At 45.9% G+C, this 27,816-nt stretch overlaps 1 protein-coding gene across 1 annotated transcript in view; it reads right to left on the bottom strand.

The window, feature by feature from the left end:
• Positions 1–27,816, bottom strand: part of LOC138505058 (mucin-2-like) — an 894,965-nt gene that overhangs the window by 75,378 nt on the left and 791,771 nt on the right. The window contains exons 31-33 of the mRNA XM_069625383.1: positions 24,680–24,830; positions 16,678–16,773; positions 7,943–8,025 (exon numbers count right to left, since the gene is read on the bottom strand). Coding sequence (XP_069481484.1) covers positions 7,943–8,025; positions 16,678–16,773; positions 24,680–24,830 — 330 coding nt within the window. The remainder of the gene's footprint in view (positions 1–7,942; positions 8,026–16,677; positions 16,774–24,679; positions 24,831–27,816) is intronic.

Raw genomic sequence — 27,816 nt, forward strand, 5'->3', positions numbered from 1 at the left:
CGCCTCCGCCAAGGAGCAACCCCTTAATACCGAACCAGTAATAACATCATGTAAATACCGGGTTCGTAATACGGACCCTGAAGTAACGTCATCATGTCAGAACGGGAAATGGGCCGGCGGCCATATTCAAAAACACAATCCATTGCAATCCTCCCAATCCACCAGTTCTGCAGAGAGACCAGGGCCATTGTATACATCATGTCCAAGGCTACCCGTAAAACCAACGCCCACCTGCGCAAGAAGCGCTTCTCCGATAAGGAGTTAAATATGCTCGCAGATACCCTTGCTGCCCATGCCAATGTGGTTTTCACCCATAACCTCAAAAGGGAGGTGCAGCTGAGGAAGAAGGAAATATGGGAGGAGGTAGCACGCAAGGTGTCAGCGGTTGGCACCACCCTACGCACAGTCAAAGACTGCAAAAAAAGATGGGACGACCTCCGTCTCAGGGTCCGGAACATCCTAGCCAGCAATCGTAGGGAGGCCATGGCCACAGGCGGGGGTGCCCACTCCCCAGTGAAACTCTTGTGCTGGGAGGAAACCTGCAGCACAACCATCCAGATGGAGTCAATAGAGGGCTTCGGGGAAATGGAGACGGATGCTGCAATATCTGCAGATGGAGGTGAGTGACCCTGCAAACCCCAGTGGGCCAAACCATGACGTAGCACAAGTGATGTGAAAGTGAATCAAGCCAAGGCAATGCATGGCCCATCATACACACATTTACAGATCCATGTCCAGACTTAGGCCCAAACCCTGCCACACTGAAATGCATGCTGTGTGCCAATCCCATTACCAACAGACACCCAACACACAGGGACCATTTGCATGTCATATATCACACAAACCCCAATACAATGGCATACCACCTGGCACGCATCAGTGCCGAATGGAGACGCCACAGCTAATGCCAATATGCCCCCCCCCTTTGAAACTATCCTGTGTGACACACCTGTAAGATTGCAATGCATTAGAAATGGAAAACTGTATAGCACCATCTCATGCATCTTGCATGTAACACCATCACTGATGCCCTGCATCTCTTCTTCCCCCACAGGCACTGATGGAGAAGATGGGAGTCAGGACCCTTCCACAAGGCCGTCCACGTCCAGGGGCAGACCACCTGGCCCTGGCCAATCCACCTGTGGGGTAGCATTGCGGCCCACAGTGAAAGCCAGGGGAAGTGCACAGGCCATGCAGGCACATGAGGACCCCACAGCAGTGAATGAGACTGCGACCTCAGAGCTGCCAGCAACAGCTGAAGGGGAGGCTAGTGGCACACATTCCGCTGACACAAGTTCAGTGGGTGAGGCAGCAGCCACAGCCCCACTCAGTGACGTGGACGTAGGAGTGGAGGAGTACATGGACCTAGAAGGAACAATCCATTTGGCATGTCTACACACCCCAGTCCCTCTGTCCACCCCCAACAAGCCACTCAGGCCTCACTCTCCAACCCCATGCTGGATTCTGCAGTCCTAATGCAAAGTTCAGACATCACTACCACCCCAGAGGCCAGCCCTGCAATGGCCCACCCAGCCGCAGCACCATCAACCTCAGCAGCTCACACTGACATAGAGGCACGCCTGTTGAGGGTGGAGGCAAGGCAGGACGCGATGATAGAGCTGGTGCGCCAATATGTGGCTGACCATGTGGAAACACGCAGGGAGATCTATCAGGCCAATGCAGCGACCATTACGGCAATTAACACCAGTGCAGTTATGATCCGTGGCAGTTTGGGGGCCGTCACGCAGGTCCTGATCAGCATGCTACAGCACATGCAGCGCCAAGAACCAGCACCGGCGGTGGCAATACCATCTGCATCAACCCCCTCGTCCACACCTGCATCCTCCACCCCCTCCAGCCCTGTACGGATGACAAGGCAGACTGAAATGCTGCCACTGGACACAAAAAAAACCACAAATAGTGAGGGATGACATTGGGTGAGGGGGGAGGTGGTGTAGGTGTTATAGAGGGGATTAAGGGGTTGTTTATCGGGGGTATGGGGTGTTCATTGGGGATTAAGGGGTTGTTTATTGGGGGTATGGGGTGTTCATTGGGAATTAAGTGGTTGTTTATTGGGGGTGTGGGGTGTTCATTGGGGATTTTGGGGGAAGTGGGAAGGGCGTGTGAGTGGTGGAGGGAGAAAGCACTGTTTTGTGAATAACCTAAATACACCCGTTATGTTTGAAATCATTTAATGCCTGGACATTGTTCATTTTGTGTGTGTCCGTTCAATTCATGACAGCGCACAGTGCCCAACTCCCCACACACCCTGTGTCCATGTCGACACGGTCCCAGTGCTCAGTGTAGCACTGACACATAACCATCAAAGTCTCTGTGGTTCAGAAGTAATTGTCAATCAGTGATTGGCGTACAGCACGGCCATCTCGTGCATCACGTACTGGCAGGGGTGGTGCTTCTCCGCCATCATCATCCTCATGATCCTCACCAGGTGCATGCATGTAAATGTCAGGTGGCAGTGGTACATTTCTCCGGATGCACATGTTGTGCAGCATGGCACAGACCATGGTGATCTTTGCACCCTTCTCATGGCCATAAAGGAGTGCTCCACCAGACCTGCTTAGGCAGCGGAACCGTGCCTTCAACAGGCCAAAGGTCTGCTCAATCACGACACAGGTACGGGTATGAACCCGATTGTACTCCTCTTCGTGCCTGTTACGCGGGTTCCGCACATGGGTAAGTTGCCACGGCTTCAAGGGATATCCTCCATCACCTGCATGGGGGCACAAGGAGGTTTGTGTGAGTCAATCTGAGTTGACACCCTTAGGAATCACGGCCATGGCCACAGCTATGTGGTGTTGACATGCACATGTCCCTGTATGTATGCACACAGATTGGTCTGATGCATTGTGTACTGCAATATGGCCTGCTTGTGCTTCTTGCATGTTGTCAGTGATGCACGGCATTGGTCTTATGTATGGCATTGATGTGTCATGTTCGGGTTGGGATGTTCAGGTCAACAGTGTTTAGCTCTGAGTGCATGGCCCACTCACCGCCCAATCCCACCCAGGTGGAGTATGCATCCCCCCAATCCCACCCAGGTGGAGTATGCACCCCCCCAATCCCACCCAGGTGGAGTATACATCCCCCCAATCCCACCCAGGTGGAGTATGCATCCCCCCAATCCCACCCAGGTGGAGTATGCATCCCCCCATCCCACCCAGGTGGAGTATGCATCCCCCCCCAATCCCACCTACCACCCCGATGCACTGACATGGCCCAGTCAAGCAACTTACAGAGCAGCCAGGAACGTCGTCCAGCATGTCGCTCCATGTGACGGGGTAGCGTGGAGTTACCAGCACCATGGCATCATATGTAGATCTAGGATATCGGGCGCAACAATGTGTGTTGATCTTGCAGGAGTCACATACCATCTGCACATTGATGGAGTGGTATTGCTTGCGATTGCGGTACACCGCCTCTATTGCATGAGGGACAACCAATTCGACATGGGTGCAGTTGAGGGCACCGACGCAATTGAGCATGCCTGCCAGTGCATGGAAGCCTACTTTAGTGTCGGCAAGCTCCTGGGCAGTCTGTGGTAGGGATATGTGGGTGCTAGCGTGCTTCAGGAGGGTATCCAGCACTTGGGTCAGCATGCATGAAAAGAGTGGTTGTGATATACCATGCAGCTGGCCCACTGTGTGCTGGTAGGTGCCTGTGGCCAGGAAGTGGAGCACAGACACGACCTTTAGTAGTGGGGAGATGGCAGTGCGTATTTCTATGAGGCTGACGATGTCGTCATTTATCATGTCCACTATGGTGGTGATGGTGTCCCGGTCCAACCGGTACAGGGTGTGGATCTGCTCAGGGGTTAGATTGAATGGACTGGGTCTGATGCGAGGGATTGGTGGCTGCCTACGTGGTACCACTGGCTGCACTGGTGGAACTTGCTGGGCCCTTTCTCACCCTCCTTCTCCTCCTGCGTCTCCTCTGTGCTACCTGTTGTTGTAGCTGTAGTTGTTGTTGTTGCTGTTGTTGCTGTAGTTATAGCAGTACAGGCATGTCCTCCAGCCCCATGATTCCAACAGCTAGTGGTATCATTTTGGTGTGGGAAGGGGTGTGGTGTGTGGGTGTACTCCTTTTGTACTGGGACAGGCTCCATTGAATCCACCTGTGGTGATTGTGTACACCTGTGGCCGTTGTCTACACTGCAGGTTGCTATTTACGGTTGGTCTGCGATGCCTGTATTGCTGCCGTCGTGCAGGCCCTAATTACCGCCTTCGGGATGCCGGTAAGTGCATGCCCGCGTAACTTCTGATGTCTTCCTATTACCAGCATCCCGGTATTTCTGCCGCGAAGGGGCGGGTGTACGCACACATGCCGGTATGAAGGGGCACGGTATGGGCGGTGGCGGTATTGGCGGGTTGTCGGGTCGTGATGGCCGGACCCGTTAACGATGCCGGTAATACCATTCCGCCTTCCTATTTTCATTACCTCCATGCTCGTAATGAGGCCCAATGACTGAGACAGCCCTGCCCGGAACTGGTATGAATGCAGTGTGGAGTGTTGAATGGCTGGGTACTTGTCCCAATACACATACATTGTTGTGAGTGTCTGGAGAGAAGTGAATGGCCTGAATGCACTATGCACCTGATTGGATGCCTGCCTGCATGAATGCCCTTCTGACTATTGATTGCCTGAGTGTGACCCAGCAGAATGAATGGGAGATCACCTAGTATATGTGGGGGCCTCTCACTGCTACAATTCGTTTTCAGAAGCTGAAGTCCAAACTACAAAGAGTAACTGGAGTGAAACTGAAGCTTGACCTTAAAGCCCTGCTGGAAGAGAAGAATTGCTGTTGCCCTTCTTCATCAATCTGAAAGCTGCTGTGTCTCCAAGGACTGACCCAGAGAGGACCTGGTAAGGCGCCCTCTTACCGAGCTACGAGGGACCATCGTGCACCAGCTGATCTTTTCCAAAGCTCCCTGGTAGACAGACCTATGACAGGCTGCCGACCGGAGATGGGGACTGCCGCGGAATCCCAAAGAGAAGCGCCCGGACTGTTGTCTGCCACTGTCGACGACCGCCGTCACCGACTGGAGCCGCCGTGCTCCCGTTAACTAAGAACATTCGATTCACAGATGCACTCGTCCGCACCGCTGCCCGCCTTATCCCGCCGGAGAAGGCCAGTCAGTCGACGAGCAGAGGAGCATCCGCCGGTGGGTTTCCAGCCACCCAAAGACCACAGAGACGCTGACGACTCAACGCCCTTGCTGGGCCACAGTTCTTCAAACTCTTTTCGGTCCTGAACTATCAACACCGAGGTGCCCTGCACGCTTCTTCCTTGCAGGAAATGTACGCTTCCCCGTCGACGAGCACCGCTAGGAAAAAAGCTGCCACTTCACCGTCATAGTTCAGCCCGTTCTCTGTCGGACGTTCGACGACCCATGACTCCTGACTTAAAGGGAGGGCACTCAAGAAGGGCCGTCGATTCCTATAAGGCCAGGTACTTTGGGGTTGCAGAACTATTAGAAAGTCTCTTGTGAACAATATATGGACTGGGCTTGTGATATATCTTTATTCTACAGGTTGCTCTGGTGGGGTGGATCTCCACACAGAACTGTGTCTTGGTATCGGGGCCAGTATTCTGCCACTGGTTCTAACCAACTGCTTTCCTCTTATATCTAATGTTGGTTTCCGTTACACACTGATTTGTGTGCCATTTAACCATACAGTTGATGCACTTTAAAGAGTTCTAATAGTAATTGTGGTACCACGTAGAACTGTATATTTGCCATTTATAGATAACCGAGTACAAAGTGAGTTATCGTGATATTGTACATAACCTTGAATATTAATTATATAAAGACTGTGTTTTGACTAATACAGCGTGCGGACATTCCTTTGTGGGTGCTTGGGGACTACACTGTACTTAAGAACTAGCCTGCATCACCTCCTGAGAAGCTAGGCCTTGATTGCTCATCCATTGCTACCACAATAGAGAATCTTGGCTGGGGTCCTCTGTGCCTCTCCTCTACCATATAGAGAGCAGAAGTACAGACACCCCCCTCCGGTCTTTACAAACATCCCCTTCTTCCTTAAGCACTCCTTTGTACACCCCCTCCTTAAAAAGCCCTCTGCTGATCCTTCCTCTCTGGCAAAATACCACCCGATCTCTATCACTCCTTTCCTGGGTAAACTCCTGGAAAAGCTCACCATCTCCCAGCTTACTCTACATACTGAATCAATTGGTTGTCTCCATGACCTTCAGTCTGCCTTCAGGGCAGCCAGAAGCATGGAAACTGCTCTCCTGACCACCCGTGAAGATCTGCTCACTAATCTTGACTCTAGCCTTCCTTCTGTCCTCATCCTCCTCGATCTTTCTGCTGCTTTCCATACAGCCAATCATGCAACCCTGTTCAATCGTCTCTGTGACATCCTGGGCCTCACGTATCAGGCCCTGGCCTGGTTGACCACCTTCCTCCTGGACCGACCCTCCCAGGTCCAACTTGGGTCTTTTTTCTCTAAACCACTCTCTCCACATGTGGTGTTCCTCAGGGCTCTAACCTCTCACCCTGGCTTTTCAACATCTACTTGGCAACTCTGGCCCACCTCATTACTACCTTCACTTCTAACTTTCAGTGTTATGCAGAATTATCTGCATAACACTGAAAGTTAGAAGAGAAGGTATTAACACAGCTCTCCTTCAGGCTGCCCTCAGCCTCCTCTCCTCTCTCACTCATTCCTGACTGTCTATCCATGATTCAGGAATAGTGCGTCTCCAACGGTCTCTGCCTTAATGCCAGTAAGACAGAGATCCTGCTCACTGGGACCCCTCCTCCCGCTTTCCCTCTTTCACTCTGGTCATTCTCCCCGGGCCCTCTCCCTGTGCCTTCCTGTGAGGCAGAAAATCTAGGTGTCATCTTTGACTCCACCCTCTCCTTCTCTCCCCACATCCTGGACGTTTCTAGGAAAGTCCCATTGCCAGCTGCACCTCCTCAGAGGTATTCTTCATTTTCTCACTTTCCCACAGAAGCTCACTCTTTCTCTAGGCTGGATTACTGCAACAGCCTCTTTCTAAATCTACCTGCCTCTACTCTTCGCCCTCTGCAACTAATCCAGAACAGGACTGCAAGACTTGTCCTTGGCCTCATGCCCAGGGATCGTATCTCTCCAACCCTGAAATCTCTCCACTGACTCCCGGTGTCTACAAGGATCAAGTTCAAGACCCTTTGCATTGTCCACAAGGATTTCTGGGGCTGGGGCCCATATTACATCCATCTCTCTCTTCCTAAACACTTTCCTTCTAGAGCCCTTCGCTCATGCACCTTTGAGGGATAGATGCTTCTCCAGACAGAGAGTGGGTGGTAGATCTCTCTCCTCGGCTGATGACTCCCTTTGGAATAGCGTCCCTGCCTCTCAAACTTCAGTAGGTCCACCTCAGTTTTCAGAAGGAACTCAAGACCTTCCTTTTTGCTTCAGCTTTCTTTCTCTATCTCCCCTGCTGTCATACTTGTCTGCTGTGCTCACTGGTTGCCTGGCCGCTGTCTGAACCTTATGGGCACCAGGCTCCTACATGACCAGTAGCCTCTGCACTGCCTCCAGGCTTACCTCGCACTTAGGGACTCTATCTTGAACCCTACAGTCCCCTGCCTGCTGTGCACTCACCCTGAGTTGACAACCCGGCTGCACTTACTTGGGGCTTTCCCTTCTTCATTATTGCCCCTCCCTCCCCCTGGCACTTCTCCTCTACCTTCCCCTTGCACTTGCACGATCTGAATGAGACAAGGCCTAGTAAGATCACTTGTCTTGCCCTCCCATTGTCTCCCCTGCCTTGTCTTGTCATGCCTAGAAACACTTGTGTACAGGTGTGTTATAAATGACTTATCATATCATATCATTCCTTCAATAGCTTTACGTGATAAACCTGGGTTTTCAGACGGGGATCAGGTTGTGAAATCTTATAGTTACAAGGACCTACTTCTTCTAATACCTCATATGGTCCATGGCATCTGGACACCAGCTTTTTTTCAGATGTAGTCATTAGTACCAGCACCCTTTGACCTATGGAAAAGTACCTCAACAAAACATGTTTATCATAGGAGATCATTTGTTGTTCCTGTGCTTTAAACATATGAGTGTGGACTAGTGATCTAACCGATGCCTTGTGTTCTTTCAATCTATTTGCAGTTTGAGAGACTGGGATCAGTGCCTCCTCTCTCTCTTCCCATGTATCTCTCAACATATCTAGAATATCCTGCAGATCTCTTCCATAGAGGAGTTCAAACCGGGAAAATCCTGTTGAGGCTTGGGGGTTTTTATGGGCTGCAAACATAGCCATGGGTATAATTTGATCCCAGTTCTTACCATCCTGCTCAACTAACTTCCAGAGTATGATTTTAAAGTTCTTTTTGAATATTTCCTCAAAACTATCTATCTGAGGATGGTATACCAATGTTCTAAGGGTGCTGATGTGTAACAGTTCTTTAACTTTGCCCATAAATTTGCTCATGAAAGTAGAGCCCTGTTCAGTCAATTTCTGCTTTGGAAACCCTACGTGTGAGAAAAAAGGGATCTGGTGTTTCAGGATTTGTTGTGTTGGCTCTCAGGGCAAAGGCTTCGGGATAGCATGTGGCATAATCTACAATCGCCAGAATATGTTTGTTCTCCAGTTTGGAGGTTTCTATTGTTCCACAATGTCCATACCAATCTGGGAAAATGGAACTTCAATTATTGGCAATGGATTTAAGGGAGCTGGTTGTGCTTTGTATACTAGTTTTCTGGCAAATGATGCATGTTTGAATGACGTTTTTAATGTCAGCTTGAATTCCGGCCCAGTAACATTTGTTCGCTATATGTGTTTGTGTTTTGGATTGTCCCAGATGTCCTCCTGTTAGATGTGAATGGGTTATTTCTAGGACCAACTGTTTGTGACTTTAAGGGACCACCAAATGTGTTTTTTCCATGCTCTCTGCAGTGGTATCTCCTCTATAAAGAATCCCCCTGTTTTAAAAACATCAAGACCCCACTTTCTACCGACCTTCTGGTTATGATACTACTTGCAAAAATGCTTCTGCCAACAAGGGGTTGTTTCTCTGGTTAAGGGATAAGTCAGGAAGCATCTCAGGCTCTTCCTTAGCTTTTCGGTGTTCAGCATCGGGAGGACCATATGCTGTCTCATCAGTCTCCCCAAAGCCTTGAATACCTCTGACTGTGCTTTCCTTCCCAGATGTTTCCTTAAGGTTATTGAACATGGCTTTCTGAAGTACCCCTTGAGCAATCTTATCCCCCTTGATGAATTTGGAATGGGTCCTTTCCATGATTTTGTAGCAATACGTTAACATCCCCTCTAAAGTCTAGGGGCCTCATTACACGGTAGGCGGTGAGCCATGGCGCTATTAGCGCCATGGCTCATGCCGGTAAAATACCGGCACCGCCTTGGCGGAAAGGGGATTTACCGCCCCATTCCAAGGTTGGAGGGGCGGTAAATCCCCTTTCCGCCATTGCCCTTCCCCATTCCCATTTCTGCCCCATAGGGCTCTATGGAAATGGGGAAGGCGCTAATTACGCCACCGCAATTTTGTGGTGCCGTAATTAGCTCCGAGGTCCCTTAGCGGGTTGGATTTTAACGCCTGCAAGAAGCAGGCGTTAAATCCTCCAACCCGCAAAGGGACCTCGTAGTACGGCGGTAAGGGTTAACGGTCACCGTTGCCATTAACGGTGACCGTTAACCCTTACTGCCGTCCGTGTAATGAGGCCCTAGGTCTATTACTCCCGCTAATACATCTATTCCAAATCTCCAGGCCGGCTCTGACTTGGGCGCTAGTCCTGATGTATGTATCAGGGGGTGGAATTAGTATCAAATCAGTAGATATTAAACTTTGTTCTCCTGGAGAAATTGCCTCATCCTTACTACTGCACATATCAAATCCAATATAGTCTTTGCTTGCTACTGATGGGTCTGATGCTCTAGCACTTAGCTTTTCAAATTTTAGGGTCCCCCAACTTGGATCAGTTGAGCCACATCCTACCTCTGTCCCGATGTGTGAAGGCATCATGAAGTAAAATAAAGACAACAGATTTAAGGTTCAAACAAAAGGTATTTATTAACTTAAATGTCAGGATATTAGAAGACCTTACTTGCCCTATGCTAAGGTAGTATTTTCCTACCTGAACAAAACTAAGGAACGTCTGAGTCAAAGAATTCAATTTAAAACTCTGTCTGTGTCCAAAACGTATTCTTGCCCTCACAACTAAAGCTAACCAATGTGTAGGGATGTTACAAACAAAATAAACAGTGCTTAACCCAAAGTCTGAGCTTTTTCCAGCTCCCAGCTTTCTTTGAGCTCCCCTTCCGCAAGTGCAAGAAAGTTCCATACAATGTCTCAAGGTCACCTTTCTCACGTTCAAGACAAAACAGTTCCAAATAATCCTCAGGGTTCCCTTCCCCAAGTTCCAAGCAACACAGTTAAAAAAGAAAAGTAGTCTTGAGGCTTCGCTCTCAAGATAACTTGTGCAGATCCTCAAGTCTTGGGGTTCCTTTCCCCAAGACTTTAACTCTGCCAAGATTATTTCAGTCTTTTCAAAAGTATAATATAACTCAAAGTCAACCTGACCCTCCTTCTGGTTTGCCTCACCAGTTCACTCACAATGATTCCTCTTGGTTTGTTTTACAATGTAAAGACTGCAGGGGGTGTCTGTACTCCTGCTCTCTATATGGCAGAGGAGAAGCACCGAGGACCCCAGTCAAGATTCTCTATGTGGTAGCGAAGTCGAGCAATCAAAGGCTTCAGCTCTCAGGTGGTGATGCATGCTGGTTCTTAAGTATAGTGTAGTCCCCAAGCACCCACAAAGGCATGTCCACACACTATTAGTTAAAACACAGTCTTTATATAAATAAGATTCACATTATATACACAATCACAATAACAGACTTTGTACTCTGGCAAAACTATAATGACAAATATATACAGGTCTACGTGGTACCACTCTTAACTATCGATTCATTTAAAATGCATCAACTGCTAACAGTTCAAATAACATATGAATCAGATGGCAAGATGAATCAACGATAGACACGGAAAGAAGGCAAGGATAAATCAAGCAATGGCAGAACAGTCTATCCCACGTTTAAGAGACCGTTCTGTGTGAGGATCCCCCACCTGGGCAACCTGTAAATAAAGTGTATTTGACAAGCCCAGTCCAGTTATACTTAATATAGTCTCGGGTCTTTCTAACAGTTCTGCAACCCCAATGTACCTGGTGTTGTAGACATCTTCGTCAGGGAATCGACTGGCCCTTCTTGAGTGCACTCCCTTTCAAGCAGGAGCCATGGGTCGTCAAAGTTCAGAGATGAAGAAAAGGTGAATGTTGTCATTGAGGCAGCAGCTTCGGTCCTTGCGGTGCTCGTAGACGAGTGATCAAAAACATCCTGCAACAGGGGAGGCGTGCGGTGCACCTCGACGATGATGGTTCGTTGCCGCAAAGAGTTAGTGAAGAACTTTGGCCCAGTAAGGGCGTTGAGTCATTGGCGAACAGGACGTGAACACGGAGGGCTTCGGTAGCTGCGTCTCTAAGGTCTTCGGGTGGCGGGAAACCCACTGGCATATTCTCCTTGGTCGTTGGCGGCCTTGACTTTCTCCGGCAGGACGAACGCAGTTGACGAGGATGAACAAGGGAGTCCTTGGATCAAATGTTCTTAGTCAAAGGGAGCACTGCGGCTCCGGTCGTCGACGGTGGATGGATGTCTGGTGCTTCTCTTCATTTTCCTCAGCGGTCCCCTTCTCCGGTCGGCAGCCTTTTGTAGGTCTGTCTACCAGGAAGCTTTGTCAAAGATCAGCTGGTGCACGATTGTCCCTCGTAGCTCGGGGAGAGGTCTCCTAGACAGGTCCTCTCTTGGATTAGTTCCTTGAAGGCACAGCAGCTTTCTTATTAGTGAGAGAGCAGCAGCAGTTCCTCTTCTTCCAGTGGTCTTCAAAGGCAAGCGTCAGTTTCTACTGCAGCTTCTGAACGGTTTCTAGCAGTGAGAGGCCCCCAGATATAGTAGTTGATCACCCATTCATTCTGCTGGGTCACACTCAGGCAACAAATCACTCAGAAGGGGATTCGGGAAGTCAGGCAACCAATCAGGCGCAAAGTGCATTCAGGCCATTCTTCTTCATCTGGACACTCACAACACAGACTGTGGACTCGGACAAGTACTCTGCCATTCAGCACTACACACTGCATTCATACCAGTTTCGGGCAGGGCTGTCTCAGTCATTGTGTCAAATACCAGATACCTGACACCCATAAAACAAAATGCGTACTCGTCACACACTACATTCACCCAGGTCCCACCCCACGGGCGTACCCACAACATACAGTCATTGGGAAGGCTCCAGCCAGTCTGGCCTGGACTTCCCCACAACACCAAATATGGAACTTCCACCCAACAGCTAATCAGGGGGAAGGGACAGAGTCAGGGCTTCCTGTGACTTCAGGAAAAGCTAACAGGCAATAGAAGGCAAGAGGCCTCAGGGGTCATCTTGTTTCCTATCAGGAATCCACTGATTCCAATGACAGGTCCTGGGCATCCCAAAATGGAGGATGCGCAGGGCACATGTCAATTCAGCATGGAGCTGCCACCAGCCCATACATTGCTCTGTGGGCCACACACAGGTGCCCAAAAACATACACTAGGAGTATAGTGTCGTACTCGCACCCATGGGTGCCATAAGGGTATCCCAAGGGTCTGTTCACCAAACCAAATACAGGATGAGACGCACCACCAGGAGTCCCACATGAACTCCTGCACGGAAAACAAGACAGAACACATGATAAAATGCAATAAAGGACAAGGATTCAAAGGCCCTGTCCCTCTGATGCATTTTCCAGCATCACATACAAGTTCAGACAACACGGTCCACCCATCACAGGTTGCGCAACCAGGATCCCTAGGTTCTGAAGTCACACAGGTTCTTCAGCTCTTGCCCTGTGGAGCAAGTCACTTTCACTTAATTCCACTTTGTTGGCGTCTTGGCTGTATGTGCTAGTGTACACTTCTTTGTCTTCTCCTTATCAAACTCTTGATTCTGCCATCACGTGTCACACACCTCGTGCCAGTCTGGGGCCTTGCTGCATTGCATTGGGTCATGAAAGTTCACCTTTATGGGGTTTTATTCATATCCCCCATCTTTGGCACTCTTTCACACTTATGCCCTTTTAAGTAGTTTATTTTCACATGAGAACTTTATTTGTACTTCGAGATTTCATTTGCCCATATTGTTTTTAGTTCAATCAGTGTTCAATTTATGTAACTTCCAGGTTTCATTCAGTTCGATATTCAATATACTTCTGTTATGTTTAATTTCACCTTTCCATTCAGTTCAGTGTTTAAAATGCATTCATTATCCTTAGTTTTAAGTTTTCATTCAGTTTGGTAATTACAATGCATTCCTTATGCTCAATTGTACATTTTCCAGCATTTTGGTATTTATTATGTATTCGTTACGTGTAGTTTCAAGTTTCTGTTGGGTTCGGTATTCAATAAACATTTGTTGCACTTGTTACTTATTCCCGGTCTCTTAGGAGCACATCGGTGCCTAAGTATTCTCCTTGACACTCGCTGGCTGATTGCAGCTCCCTCCTACGGCCACCTCAGCTTCCTTGCTGCTCGCAAGTCTGGCTGGCCTTGAGATGCAAGCCCTTCTCACCCGCCGGGCAGTCTTCTCTTCATGCGGGCAATTGGAGAGGTTTCTCTCCGACGTGGATGGCGTCCTCTCTCCTCTGGGTGCGCCCACAGCTCCTGCTGCTCACGCTCTGTGCTGGAGGCTCCCACATCTGTGTCCACGATACAGCCCACTTGTCTTGGACAAAACAAGTTAATGGAGACTCTGCCGTCAACCTGGCTCCTGCTCTGGTCCTACCACGGCTGCCTCCACATATGAAGGGGTCATCTGCTGGTCTCTCCCACACAGACTCCCTGTTGGTTCCCATTGCTCCTGTTTTTTTGTTCTCTGACCCTCATTGTATACACCTGCAACCAGTTAACAGGTTGCAGGTGTGTGTCCTTACTTAGGTTTGCCTGACCATGATTAAAGGGACATGCATGGCTCTCTGCAGGCATCTTTGTCCCAGTACCAGAGTGGTAAAATTAAGGTGTAGTCTTTACCAATCTCAGTCTGCTCTTCCTCGTCCCAGTCCTTTTACATTTCAAAAGTGGGGAAATGAGGGGAGAGGTCTTGCAATAACCCATAAAGGTCAGGGGAGGGTTAGGTTGATCATTATTAGAGAAAGGGGGATACCATGTTTTGCCTGAGGGTACCCCACTCCCAAACTCGGAGCACCCTCCACCGAGGTGATCTTCCCTCACTTCTCCACCCCCAGGGTCGGGATCCAAGAACTATGGCCTTTCCCTGCCCACCTGAGAGGAGAATTCAGACGGTTTAGGAGTGCAAATACCCTCAAGTTTCTCACAGAGGACGGTGGCACCCGTTGCAAATGCATGCTCTGACATGGCCATGTAAATTCTGGACCTACTCATGCACCCCAAACATGACAGTCTGCACTCCCCAGGAGTAGGATATGGACCTTGATGCAGCAGGAAATGACCAAAGTAAGCAACCCCAACAGGCCGGCCTCATACACTGAACTATAGGTACCAGAAGGCAAGACCACACATCCCAAAGCATGTATGGGCTGCAAAGGCAGGGGGCCCAGCCACCCAGTGATGTCCAAAGCATGTCTAGGGGGCTCCCCAGGGCCAAGGGGAAAAGGCTGAAGATAACAGTTGGCAACATGTGCAAGGCTGACGTCCATTCCATGTCAAAACACACTGTACAATAATGCAGAAGGAGACCATTAGCACCATGGACACACAGTATTTCTTGAGAGCCTGCCCAGCCCCAGACACCTCTGATGCATGATGAGGGTGTGGCAAACAACTAGGTGTAGGGCCCTGACACCATTGGGACTCCTTGGTCATCGTCGGGATTGTGTAGCGCCAAAGAACACTGACATGAATGTCATGACATGATGCCAAAGAACTACCAAGGGACAGCACACTGGCAGATGGCATGGCATGTATGGGGTCCACTGTGGCCATTGACCCAAACATGGTTACCACACGGGGGACCTGCACATGACACCCTGTAACACTACAGGCATCCATCAAGGCCGATGCATTGGAGCAGAACAGGCCCTAACCAGCCACCACGGGTTATCTTCCCTGTCATGCACAGACCCCGAAAGACGATGTGAGCTGTTATCAAGACATACCAAGTCTAACAGTACACACACCCTGAGTGATACACCACACATGCAAGGACTTTAATATGAGTTAATGTCATGTGAATCGACACATGAAATGCACGTTGAGACTGTTCACTAACTTGCTGTTGTTACTTGCAACACAGCAGCTGACCCCTATGGTTCAAACATATGCCATTTCCACTTGCAGGTGACCTTGATACCCCCAACTGCCTTGGTTGATAACACCACTCAGGTATCCTCATATGCCACAGGAAAAACGGCACACGTGTGCACCAGGTTGTGTGTGGAGCACACATTTGGACTCTTGAAGACATGCTTATGTTGCCTGCACCACTCAGTAGGTGCAGTGATATACAGGCCAGAAATGGTGGGACAGATAGTCCTCGCATGTTGCATGTTGCACAATATATGTGTTCAGCGCAACATTCTGCTGCCCACGGATGAGGACATGCCACTCCCAGAGGAGGACGACACAGTGCCTGCAGGTGCTGTGGGGGCACGCACTGAGCGGGCCAAGGCCAGGGAGGGGTGCCTGGCTCGGAGGAACTGATAGATCATTTGTTCGGAAACACCAACTCACATGCTATCATTTGCACATCTGTATATAGTCACTTTTCACATTAAACACTTCGACACAATAAGGAATATCCTGGAATTGTTCAAGTTTTCTTTGAATTTATGTGTTAAGGTGGTTTGACCTTCCACAAGAAATCAACTCCCCTCCCTAACACCCCTCAACTCCCCTCCCGAACTACCCTCCACACATCCCCTCCCAAATTCCCCTCTCCACCTCTCCTCACCTCCCTAACTCCTCTCCCAATCTTCCCTCCCCACCCGTCCTCCCCAAGTACACCTTCAAATCACCCTCAATGTCCGACAGTCATTTCATTCCCCTCTTTGGCATGGGTGCTTTTTCGTGCCCTTTGGATGTGAGGTGGCTCTGTGAGCTGTGCTTTGGGGTGCTTGGCAATGAACCCTCAGTGGATGTTACAACACACTCATGCTAGCCTCATGATTGCTTGCTGGTTCATTTCTGAAATCTAGCCACGTCAGACTTCTATTATAACTGCAGTAGTTTACAAGGCAAGAAACATCTTGGTCTTGAAAGGCTTTTTGAAATTCAGGTTGTCATCAAATGGCGCAGAGTTTGGAGGGTGGAGGAGGGGATTGTTCCACAGGAAGGCAGCCTTCACAGAGAACACCTGCCTCCAATGCAAACCATTTGTGTCCATTTCTGTCCAAGAGACAATGCGCTGTCTTGTAACTGCTGAAAGTATTGCCAATGATGAGCGATCACTACTCATACAATTGCCACTTAGAATTGAGAATCAGTGTAGGTCTAAATCTCATACTGAGCGCTGTATGATTCACAGTAGCTTTGCCCCAATGGACACAATTCTATTTAGAGGATCATGGTAACAGAGGAAGCAGCTTCAGTCAGTGACAAAATACTGTATGTTTTACCTGTGGAAGTTGTGAATGTGGTTGATTCAGTTGTGGTTGACACAAAAGTGGTGGTAGGTGTTGTTGTAGTGCAAATTCCGTTCTTGCAGACACATTCTGAAAATCATAATGAGAAGAAAGTCTCTATTAGTCATAAAGCTCGGCTAAAAACAGATTTCTTTAAGAGTTCAGTTGCACTATGAATTTGAGTATTCGTTCACGTTTCATGCAGGGGTCACATGTTGAAAACTGTTGAACTTCTTTTCAAGAGTTACATTTTGGATGTAGTTTGAATGTTTACAATTTAATGCTATATTCAGTTCTACTTACTACACCTAGATTCCATTTTAGGTTGGAAGTCCTGTCAATGTTTGTTAGGACACCAATATCAAAGTAAAGATTCCTGTGAGCTATTGAACAACCAGAACAACTCCGCATATGGATGGAGATGCCCTGGACTTCTGACCTGAAATCACAAAGGTTCTAGGTGATTTTAACCAAGATTTTTATGATCAAACAGATAAGTCAGCTACTTGCCTCAAACATTCTTTAGTTCATCTGAGATTTACTCCCATAAAAACTATAGCTACTCATAGCAAAAGCCGCACCCTTGACTGGGTCTTTTCTAGAAACATTTGTCCCACCTACTCTAGCCTTTTTAACCTGGTGTGGACAGATCACACTGCTATCATCTTCTATCTTCTGATACCATTTACCACCTCACTAGCAAAACAAGCAAAAGTTCTGATCATGTACTGACACAAGAATATACTCACTAAAAACCACATCTCTCACAGATAGATTCTCTTCTAGAAACAATCTCCTCCCCGCACAAAATAGGTTGACTATAAAACCAAGCTCTATCCCATTCCATCAGTTATGATTCCCGACTAAAATCAAAATGTGTTAGACCCAAGAATATTGACAAATACCAGAACTGTCTGTCCTAAAACATGCGCTAAAAAGACCTGAAAGGAAATGGAAAAGAAACCCAGACCCTGTCCTTACTTTAAGACTCAAAATGGAATAGGGGAAAACATAAAACAGCCATAACTGAGTCCAAATGCAAATACTATGCTCGCCAGATTGAAAAATCCACAAACTCTGCAAAGAAATTGTTCGATATCTTAAAATCACTAAACGATGCTATCCAAACTACTAACACCCCTCAGTCCTTCAGTTGACTGGTGTAATGCTCTTCAAGGCTACTTTTCTTGATAATATTCCTGAGATAAATTCCATAATCAATGATCGCAGTTCCACTGAAGCTTCCATTGATCCTATCTAACAATCTACTTATGGAAAATATAATCTAATGTCTACCATCTGTAGCCCGCCTCCTGTCCCACCAGTCTTCAATTTTTCACAACTATCACTAGATTTCCTCTATCACTGCTAGCCTGAACCCCATTACGTGTCCGAACGACCCATGTCCATACTTTATAGTAAAAGATTGCACCAAGGTCTTATACCCTACCATTTCTAAACTGAGCAATACTACATTTGCGAATTCCAAAGTCCTTAAAACAAGCTTGGGTTGCTTAAGAAGCCCAGGCTAGATCCAAATGGCTGTTCAAACTATCGCCCAATTACCAATGACCCCTTCTTATTGAAGGTCTTGAGTAGGGCTGCCACTAATCAATTGCAGGCTTTATCAAACAACTTGATTTGTTGGGGATCAACAGTCAGGCTTTCATCCAGCAAAAGGAATGGAATTGGCCCTGATTGACATCAAGGACACCTTACTCCAAATGTTTGATATTTGGGAAGTTGGCATACTGATCTGTCATGACCCCTTGACACCCTGGACCGTAATATCCTAATCCAAAGGTTCTAAAAGATCACTGGTGCCTGTAATAATACAGTCTCCTAGGTTATCTCACTTCTTGCTAACAAATCCTAGGTGCCGACCTCCAGAGACCCTTTTGCCAAGCAGATTTTCCTAAATTAATTATTTTAATTATCCCCTTGAAAAGGTCCTCCCTCTGCCCCTCTTGAGTACAAATAGTACTGCTCCTAGTTTATCCCCTCTTGCATATACTATGCTTGCACAGCATTTGGGAGAGAGCAGCTTTCACATGGCCGGAAGGCTCACTAAATGAGCCTGCAGGTGAGGGGACAGCGCAGTTTATTTCATTAAACATTTACTTTCCTACATGTCAGTTATTAATTGCTTGCTTTATCTATCTACTGGCCGGAATCTGATTTGTAGGCCTGCATTTTAGATTTCAATTATTTTCTCCATATATTGACCGTTTATGATTTTTACATTCACTTGCTTTTTATTTGGCTATTTAAGGTTTTGAATTCTATATGCCTGCACCGTTAGGATAGCAAATTTGGGAGGCAGAATACTTGTATTTATTCCACTTAGGTCTGTTTGTGTTTCTATTAATTAGAAGCGCGTTAGAGCTGAGTTAACATCTTAACTCGCTTTTATATTTTCAACACGGGAGTGGGGAACTAGTGTGAAATGGGTGAGAAATGGTATTGTTTTAGCTCACCCAACATGGCCTCCGAAGCTACAGTTCACAAGAGGGTACAACGGATGGGAGAGAGCGACAAACACATAGCTGGAGGGCTCACTATATGAGCCAGCAAATGACACACCCACACCAACAGGTGCCCTGAAGGCACCAGCATCTGGGCGTGTCCTGGCCTAGCCTGTGGAGTCAGCAGGAGATGCTGTTTTCCCATAGATCGACTAGAGTAACCAGACAACCGAGTGGGAAATGTAATGCAAATTATATTGTGAGGAATTTACCTGAACAGTCAGTGACATTTTTCATGAGTCCTCCAGGTAGAGGCTTGTGAAGCTTTGCCACAAGGATTTGTTGATTGAGGGGGCAGTTTTGGATTGCATTGTGTCCCAAAGATTGTATTATATGAGAAAACCTCGGCATACCTCAATGATGCAAGATTTATCTTGGAAACTTACAGCCTCACCGTAAATGAGACGGAGTGGGAAATTAAGACTGTAATCCAAGGCGTAATGCTTTTACGCCTCCATTTCCTACTCTTCCCCCATGCACCTGCTGAGCTAAGTCAGTGGAGAGACATGGAGTGGAGATAAGATGTGTGAGGATTCCATGGAGGTGTAAAACGAATGGATCCCTACGGAATCCACCTCAGTTTTGCATCTGAAGAAAACCAAACAGATTTCATTAGTAAATGAGACCTGCTTCCATTTTCAATGAGGAGTGAAAAATGGAAGAGTAAAAGCCTGTTCAGCTCACATTTATCCATACCTTGTCTACTCCACCTCGTGGTCAGTTAAAGTTGCATATGGGGACCCCACACCACGTATGTGATAATATTGGTGCTCCCCTGCAAGATATTACCGCCTCTTGTACAATGAGGCTGCTAGTATTTTAAAGAATACACCCACAGCCAATGTTTTGCTATGCATACTCTACATGTTAGGGCAGATAAGAGCGAGTATAACCTCTTATTAATGCCTGTTCATCCATGAAATACTCCCTGAAACCGTCTAATCCTATTGATGATTGTAATCCTTAGATGGTTTTCATTTCAGGAACATGGTTTCAGGATCCTTCAGGTACTTTGCTATTTAAGGCATTGCCACCTAATTTCTCCATTTTACAGACTCATAGAAGGTTGGGACTTGGCGGGGTAGTACAGATTACATTCCGCTCTTCCTACCAGAAGCATCAGATTTGATTCTGCTGGGTGACTTTAATGTGCGGGCAGATTGTCTCAATATGATATCTTCTGAGGTCTTTTTGAATATATTACTACCTGGAAATGATCACAAACTGTTAAAGGTTACACCTCTAGGGCCTGCCAACCATTGGACCTTATATTTAGCTCTCTGGCACTTGTGACACACTTTTTAGCTTTTTCCTGATGTATGATCTAATCATTTAGCTGTTCTTTTCCTCATTGCCCCATAGAGTATGCTTGGAGAAAAATAATTGATCTAAATAGATTCCAAGACAAGCTGAAAAAGTTTCAGTGTATAGGCTGTATGAAATTATAGTAATCCAACTGTTTCCTCTTAGAACACTTGTATCCCCTCGGTCCTTGATGAACAGCTAGATATCTTTAAAAAATTGTAAACCTCAATCTCATACTCTGAGCCAAATGGTTCATTGCAAAATTAGCAGTCGTTAGAACAGTAATTAAAGGGGAAGAATGAAAAGGGAGAAGACAAAATTCTCATCAGATAGGGATTCTTACCATCAGGCTCAGAAAAACGACAACATTGCTATTAATAGCACTCCTACTTCTCGGATAGAATATCAGATGCTTGCAGCCCGGTTATATGTGTTATTTCGGTATTTTGAAGGGAAAACGCAGAAAAGACCAATTTACTTTGGTCGTTTTTGTTTGGCCTTCAAAATGGCGAAATATCGCAATCTGACCTCCCACCCTCTCCTGCGTTGGGGGAATTTCTAATCAAATGGGGGTTTATTTATATATTTAAATTTTATTTATTGGATATTTATAAGACGCTTATACAAACCAGTGTTTCAAAGCGCTACAAGGCAAAAAGGAGGGGAACAAGGGAGCAAAACATGTGTTTATGAGCGCAATATAAATAAAATATGATATCATATCAAATGGACAATGAAAATGACAATCAGTTAATAGAAATCGAACAGCGGTCCTACTAGGCCTTGTGACATGCGTAATGTGCAAGTCAAGTGAAAAAGAAAACAAGGGTGGGGTGGGGTAGGGGTAAGTGCTATTATGGTCCCCCAGGAAAGGAAGTACCAGAGGTGCCTGTTGGGGAGGCAACATCTAAGTGCATGGGCAGAGACATCCCAAGTGAAGAGGGAGGTCTATTGGCCAACAGTTGGGTTCAGAGTGGAGGCAAACCACCCGACCGCCCGACAGGCAGGTGTGGGCTCAGAGGGCAGTGCAGGGGGGGCAGTGCTGGTAGAGATTGGGCAAAAGACCAGGGCCCTATTGGTCTCTTGGGGGACCAGATCACTAATCTCAGTGGCAGTGGGGATGGTTAGTACGGGAGGGGGAGAGGGACGAAGGAGGAGAAGAGAAAGGTATTGAGTTGTTTGCAGAACTTGGGGTGGTCTGGTTGAAGACAAAGAGAGAGAGGGAGACTGTTCTAGAGGGGGGAGCCAGCTGAGGAGAGAGATCTGCCCCCAGCTCTCTGCTTGGACAAACCTTTGATCAGTAGAGAGTTGTAGCAAGAAGATCGAAGGGATCTGGAAGGAGAGTATTAAGTAAGAGAGAGCTGCAGGAAGTAGCATGGTCCCAGGCCCCAGACAGCTTTGTGGAAGATGCAAGGGTCTTGAATTTGATCCTTGCAACAACCGAGAATCAGTAGAGACATTATAGAGCTAGAGAGATATGGTCCCTGGGCTTGAGGCCAATGATAAGTCTTGCAGCCATATTCTGGATTAGTTGAAGGAGACAGAGTGAAGAATGAGGCAGAATGCGGAAGAGGCTCTTACAATAATCCAGCCTGGAGAGGACCAGAGCCCTAGAGACATTGAGCATCTGGGGAAAGGTGAGGAAAGAGAGAATGCCTCTAAGGAGGTGAAGTTGGAAGTGGGCCTTCACCCCACAAACCCCCATTTACTCCACTGGCCAGCCTTTCCCCCATTCCCAGCATAATACATTCTTCATCCTCCTCTACAATTAAACACACACACCATTACCCCCTCACCCCCTCCCTTCTCAATGCAAATATTCCACCTCCTCTCCCACACAGACACACACAAACACACACAAATACTTTCAAAATACTTACCCGATTCCAGCGTCTTACCTCGCCGCGCCTTTCAGCCCCTGGGCTCACTCGTGTGTGTCACAGGGAGCAGCTGTCATCCATATATGGCAGGCGCACCCAGAGGATAGGTAAGTGAGGAGGAAGTAGGGGGGTTTGGGTATGGGCTAAGGAGGTGGATGAATGGGTTTTGCATGTTCAATTTAGAAAGACTGAAAAAACGATTTTAATTGCTCTTTCTAAATAGATCATAAATGTGGTCGGGTAAATTAAATCGGACAATTCACTTAGTACCTTGAAATCCACCATAAAGAGATCTTTTCCATCGTGAATGAACTGATAGTGTCTCATGAGAGCTGTATGATTGTAGTCCCTTCGACTGCTCCATCCAAACAATTGTCACTTTTTTTATAAGCAAAATTGAGACTATCTACTTGGCTATTCCCCCTTTCTATCTTGCTTTGAGATTAAAGGAGCCCCTCTGACTGGTACATCTACTCTTGGCTCCTTCACCCCATTAAATATAGGGGATCTGCTTCTTTGGATATCTAAATTAAATTGCATCTCCTTTTGATCCATGCCCCATATGTTTAACCACTGTAGTAATATTGTTGCACTAATACTACTTGAGATTCTTAACTTCTCAATGGAGAAAGGAGTTCCAGCGTAATGTAAGCCCTCAGTTCTTTTCTCCTCTTGACCATAGCTAACTTCTGACAGTGTCTTCCTGCTTCCATTCTCAGCAAAGATCTTGGACTTGTTGGTGGTTGTCTTTCAACTACAAAAGTACATTGACTCTATTGGTTTCTTTGATCCTGGGCAAGCAGGATTTACATCTCATTGCAGAACGGAAACTACTTTAGTGACAACCGTAGATGATGTTAGGAAAGCACTTGTTGAGAGAGAGGGAGTAGGGATGGTTGTGTTGGACACCTTTGCCCCGTTTGACGCAGTTGATCAGCAAACTTTGCTTCATCTTAAAGAAGCAGGAATTATAGGGGATGTGTTTCACTAGCTTGAATCTTTTCTCAGCCGCAGTTTTTCCATCTATGTTTATTTATTTATCTGTATATTTATTTGGTACGCGCCAGAACCCGAAGGCATCAGGGCGCACGTAGAGGACACGACACAGCAACAAACAATTGAAAGACCTAAGAAAAACATGGGCAATATCTGTAGTTAAATAAGGGCGTTTTTAACATTTGTATGAAAGGTCAAGAGACACTTCTCTGTGTGTAATTTGACCGGCAATTCATTCCAGGTATGTGAAGCCTGGACAGTGAGGGAACAACCTTTCCCTCATGCTATCTTGAATCTTGGGCATATAATCTGATGCAGGTCCGAGGATCTAGTTGATCTGCAGAATTGTTGTAATGAAAATCTTTCCTTCAGATATACAGGGTCCGATCCATGCAGGAATTTGTGTGCCAGGGTAAGGGTTTTAAAAAGAATCCTTGTGGCCATCGGTAACCGATGAAGTTCTATCCTTGCCGGGGTAACATTGTTTCTTTTAGCAACATTCTTAATGATGCGTACAGCATTGTTTTGTAATGTTTGAAGTTTGTGGATATTGCTTTTGTTGACTCCATTCAGGAGCATATTGCAATAGTCTAGCCTGGGCATTATAATGGCCCGTACTAGAAATTTGCACTTTTGTCTTATGACATAGGGTTTCACAGGCCTGAGCAACCTTAGATGGTACTGGGACTTCGAGACAACACTGTTCATCTGTGCATCAAACCCCAGTGAATAGTCTAATATTACACCCTGGTGTTTAACCTACTCTTGCACTGGAATACAATGACCATTAATTGAAAAGTTGACAAAGCGTGGGTCTAATTTTGATTTGGATTGGGGTGATCCAAATATTAACAACTCCATTTTACTGCTTCTTCAAACATAGGCAATTGGCTGTCATCCAATGTTTTACTAACCGGTAGATGTCTTCGATTTATTTTTAATCCTTCACATAATTGTTGATTAATTCCAGCAGTAATTGCGTATCGTCAGCATAATTAGTGACTGTTATCCCCATCCTATCCAATATGCTACATAAGGGGCGGAGGTAGATGTTGAAAAGTGCCGGAGACAGGCACGTCCCCTGAGCGACTCCACAGGTGCATGTTTAATAGGTGGAGAACGCCTGTCCCCAGCATGCGCTCGACCTGCTATTGGAAAGAAAAGCCCCACTATATTCAATAGTTGCAGTAGAGCATTGCCCTACCGATGATAGGGACCTCAGAAGCTTTTGATGATGCAAGAGGTCAAAAGGTGCTGAAAGATCCAGCAGCATCAAGAGACCTGATTTACTTTTATCAATCTTGTCCAGCATTTGTGATTGGAGATCAAGTAGTGCACTTTCAGTGCCATGGTTTGCTCTAAATCCAGGTTGTCTTGTGTGCAAAATTTCAGTAGACTCCAGATGGTCTTGTAGCTGCATGGTGGCCACTTTATCTATGATCTTTAAGAGAAACAGAACATCTGGGATAGGTCTGAAGTTAGTGACATCTTTGGCATCTAGTCCTGCTATTTTTAATAGTGGAGTAACAGCAACTTACTTAATGCATTCTTGAATTGCTCTATGAAAGAAGGCAGAATTGGTGAAGTGTGTTAGGAAAGGAGCAAAAATGCTTATTTTGTTTAAAATCATTTTTTAAGCGATAATGTCGCATGGACAGGATGAAAGGCGCATTTTCCTTAGTAGTTTCTCTATGTCGGACACCGAGCTAGGAGAGAAGCCAAAAAGTCATTTATTATTCAATTCAGTTTATTTATATTGTGCAGCCAACATCTCTGGGACGTTATCTGCAGCAATTTTTGCATGTGTCTTAGAGATTTTATCCGCAAAGGATTGCTGCATATTTAAACAGTTTTCTGTCATAGGAGAAGGAGCGTCAGTCTTTAAGTGAGACATTTCCAACCTTCTCAAGACATCAGAAATGTGTTTTCATATTGTTCCAGAGTTTTCGATTTTCTCAATGCATTTTCAGATGGTTTTATTTTCTGTTGAGTTGTCTTTGTTTCAACGTCATTCTGCCTTCCTCTTTTCTTGCTTAAGCTTAATCAGCTATTGAGAGAACCATTTGCAGTGATTTATGTGATTTCTGACCAGCTTCCTCGTCATTGGTGCTATGCTGTCCAGCATACACACTCGCTGGTAAATGTACCTTCCTGCTAAGGTCACATCTAAAGTAGCTAAATGAAAGGTGGGTTGCCATACTATTGATCGTAAGAATTGTAAGACTTGTGTAGTGTCTTTAATATAAGTGCTCATTTTGATAACACAAGGTTGAAATGCTTCATCAGGATTTTGCGATATTGCCTCAGTAACCCATTCAATGCCATTCATTACAGTTATCAAAATGCGCACTTATATTAAAGACAGTACACAAGTCTTACAATTCTTACGATCAATAGTATGGCAACCCACCTTTTGTGTGGCTACTTTAGATGTGACGGCTTTGTACTCCAACATTAGGCATGATTTGGCTATTCAAGCAATCGATTATATCCTCCGGAATTCGTCTGTATCATATCATTGTCACATCAAAATGATCAAATCTTTTCTCAAATTTGCCCTCACTAACTATGTCTGTCTTTTTAATGATGTTTACTATTTAGAGTCCAAAGGCATTGCCATGGGCGCAAAGTTTGCACCATCTCTGGCAAACCTCTTTATGTCTCATTTTAAAGAAGCTCATATATTAGACAAGCCGCAATTTTTTGAAAAACTTGTGTGTTGGAAAAGATATATCAATGACATTCTCATAATTTTCCAAGGCACCAGCATTTCTTTTGATGAGTTTGTTAATTACACTAATAGCAATAACTTTGGAATCACTTTGACTGGGCACTCCAGTCCATGCAAGTCACCTTTTTAGATCTTGAAATTTTTATTGAAGACAATGTCCTACAAAACAGAACCTTTCACAAACCAACAGCAACTAATGCTATATTGCACGCCCAAAGTTGTCACCAAAAAGCAACAATACTTAATATTCCAAATGGTGAATTTTATAGAGCAAGGAGAAATTTTTCCAAGGATACGGACTACGCGGCAGAATGCAAACTATTGGCCAATCGATTTAAACAACAGGGTTATCCAGTTGCAACCCTGAATAAAGCATACCACAAATATCTTACTACAACTCAGGCTGACTTATTGGGTACAAAACCTATCAAGGAAACACAATTCAGGCCTAGTTCTATTATTATGCAGTATACAAGAGACTCATTGACTCTGTTCAAATTGGCCTCCAAACATTGTCATCTCTTACATTTGGACTCAGATCTAATACCTTTCATTTCTGAGAAGCCCAAATTAACATTTACCAAAGCAAATACCCTTCGGAATAGATTGAGCCCTTCATTTTTTGATCCCCCAAGTGTTGCGAGGCCCACGACATGGCTACAGCATCAAGTGGGATGTGGCAATTGCAATCAGTGTAAATATGCTTATCCAAATTGTAAAACATTTTCTGACCACAATGGCACGAAAACTACAATCCAGGAATATATTAATTGCAAAACTAAACTTGTTGTCTATGCAATTATTTGTGTTTGCAACAAGCTCTATATACGAAGCACGATCCGGCAGTTACGGGTTCGTATTAGAGAACATCTGTCAAGCCTTAACAAAACAGGTGTTAACCTGCCATTGGCCGCACACTGGCAAATTCAACACCAATTAGATAACAAATCTGACATACGGTTCTTAGGCTTGGCAAAAGTCATAGCTGGCAAACGAGGTGGCAATTTGTGTACATAATTAAGACAATTAGAAAGTAAGCTTATTTGTCACGTTAGATGCAAAACTATTGGCCTGAATTCGGATCACGAAATGCATGTCTTTCTGTAAACCAATTTTACCATCAGGTTGATGAACTGTTCAATTACAACCATTGCTTGGTGTCTCTCAAATGTCAAATAATCAGTTTCATTTGACTAATTTAGCAAATGCGATTCCTGTGATTTCAGGTACCTCGCCAGCATCAAATGTATTTTTGTCTACTCAAACAAGAATGCCCTTTCGCGTATCATGACCCAGGGTCCATTACTGGGCTCAAGCTTTATGTATCATGACTTTGGTTTTTCAGGTTTATTACTAATCATTGTACTATGGATTTTACATGAGTCTATTTGACTCGCATATACTCTCTCATTGATCCCGGATCACTGTTGGTACTGATGTATTATTGTCATTATCTTATGAATCTTGCATCCCTAATAATGCCTCCTTACCACGGTCACTACCAAAAGCATTGCGAACCCTCATAATCACACTTTTTTTTAACATTAGACCATGGTCACCGCTAAAAGCATTGTGAATTTTCAAAACCATACCTTTATTTTCAAACATTATACTTATGAAATAATGTTTGCTTCCCAGGCACCCCCCAAACCAATTCAATTTCTTGTGTCTTAGGCAGTATATGCCACACCTACAG

This window comes from Ambystoma mexicanum, chromosome 11 (assembly GCF_040938575.1).
Source record: "Ambystoma mexicanum isolate Mex_15411 chromosome 11, UKY_AmexF1_1, whole genome shotgun sequence".
NCBI lineage: Eukaryota > Metazoa > Chordata > Amphibia > Caudata > Ambystomatidae > Ambystoma > Ambystoma mexicanum.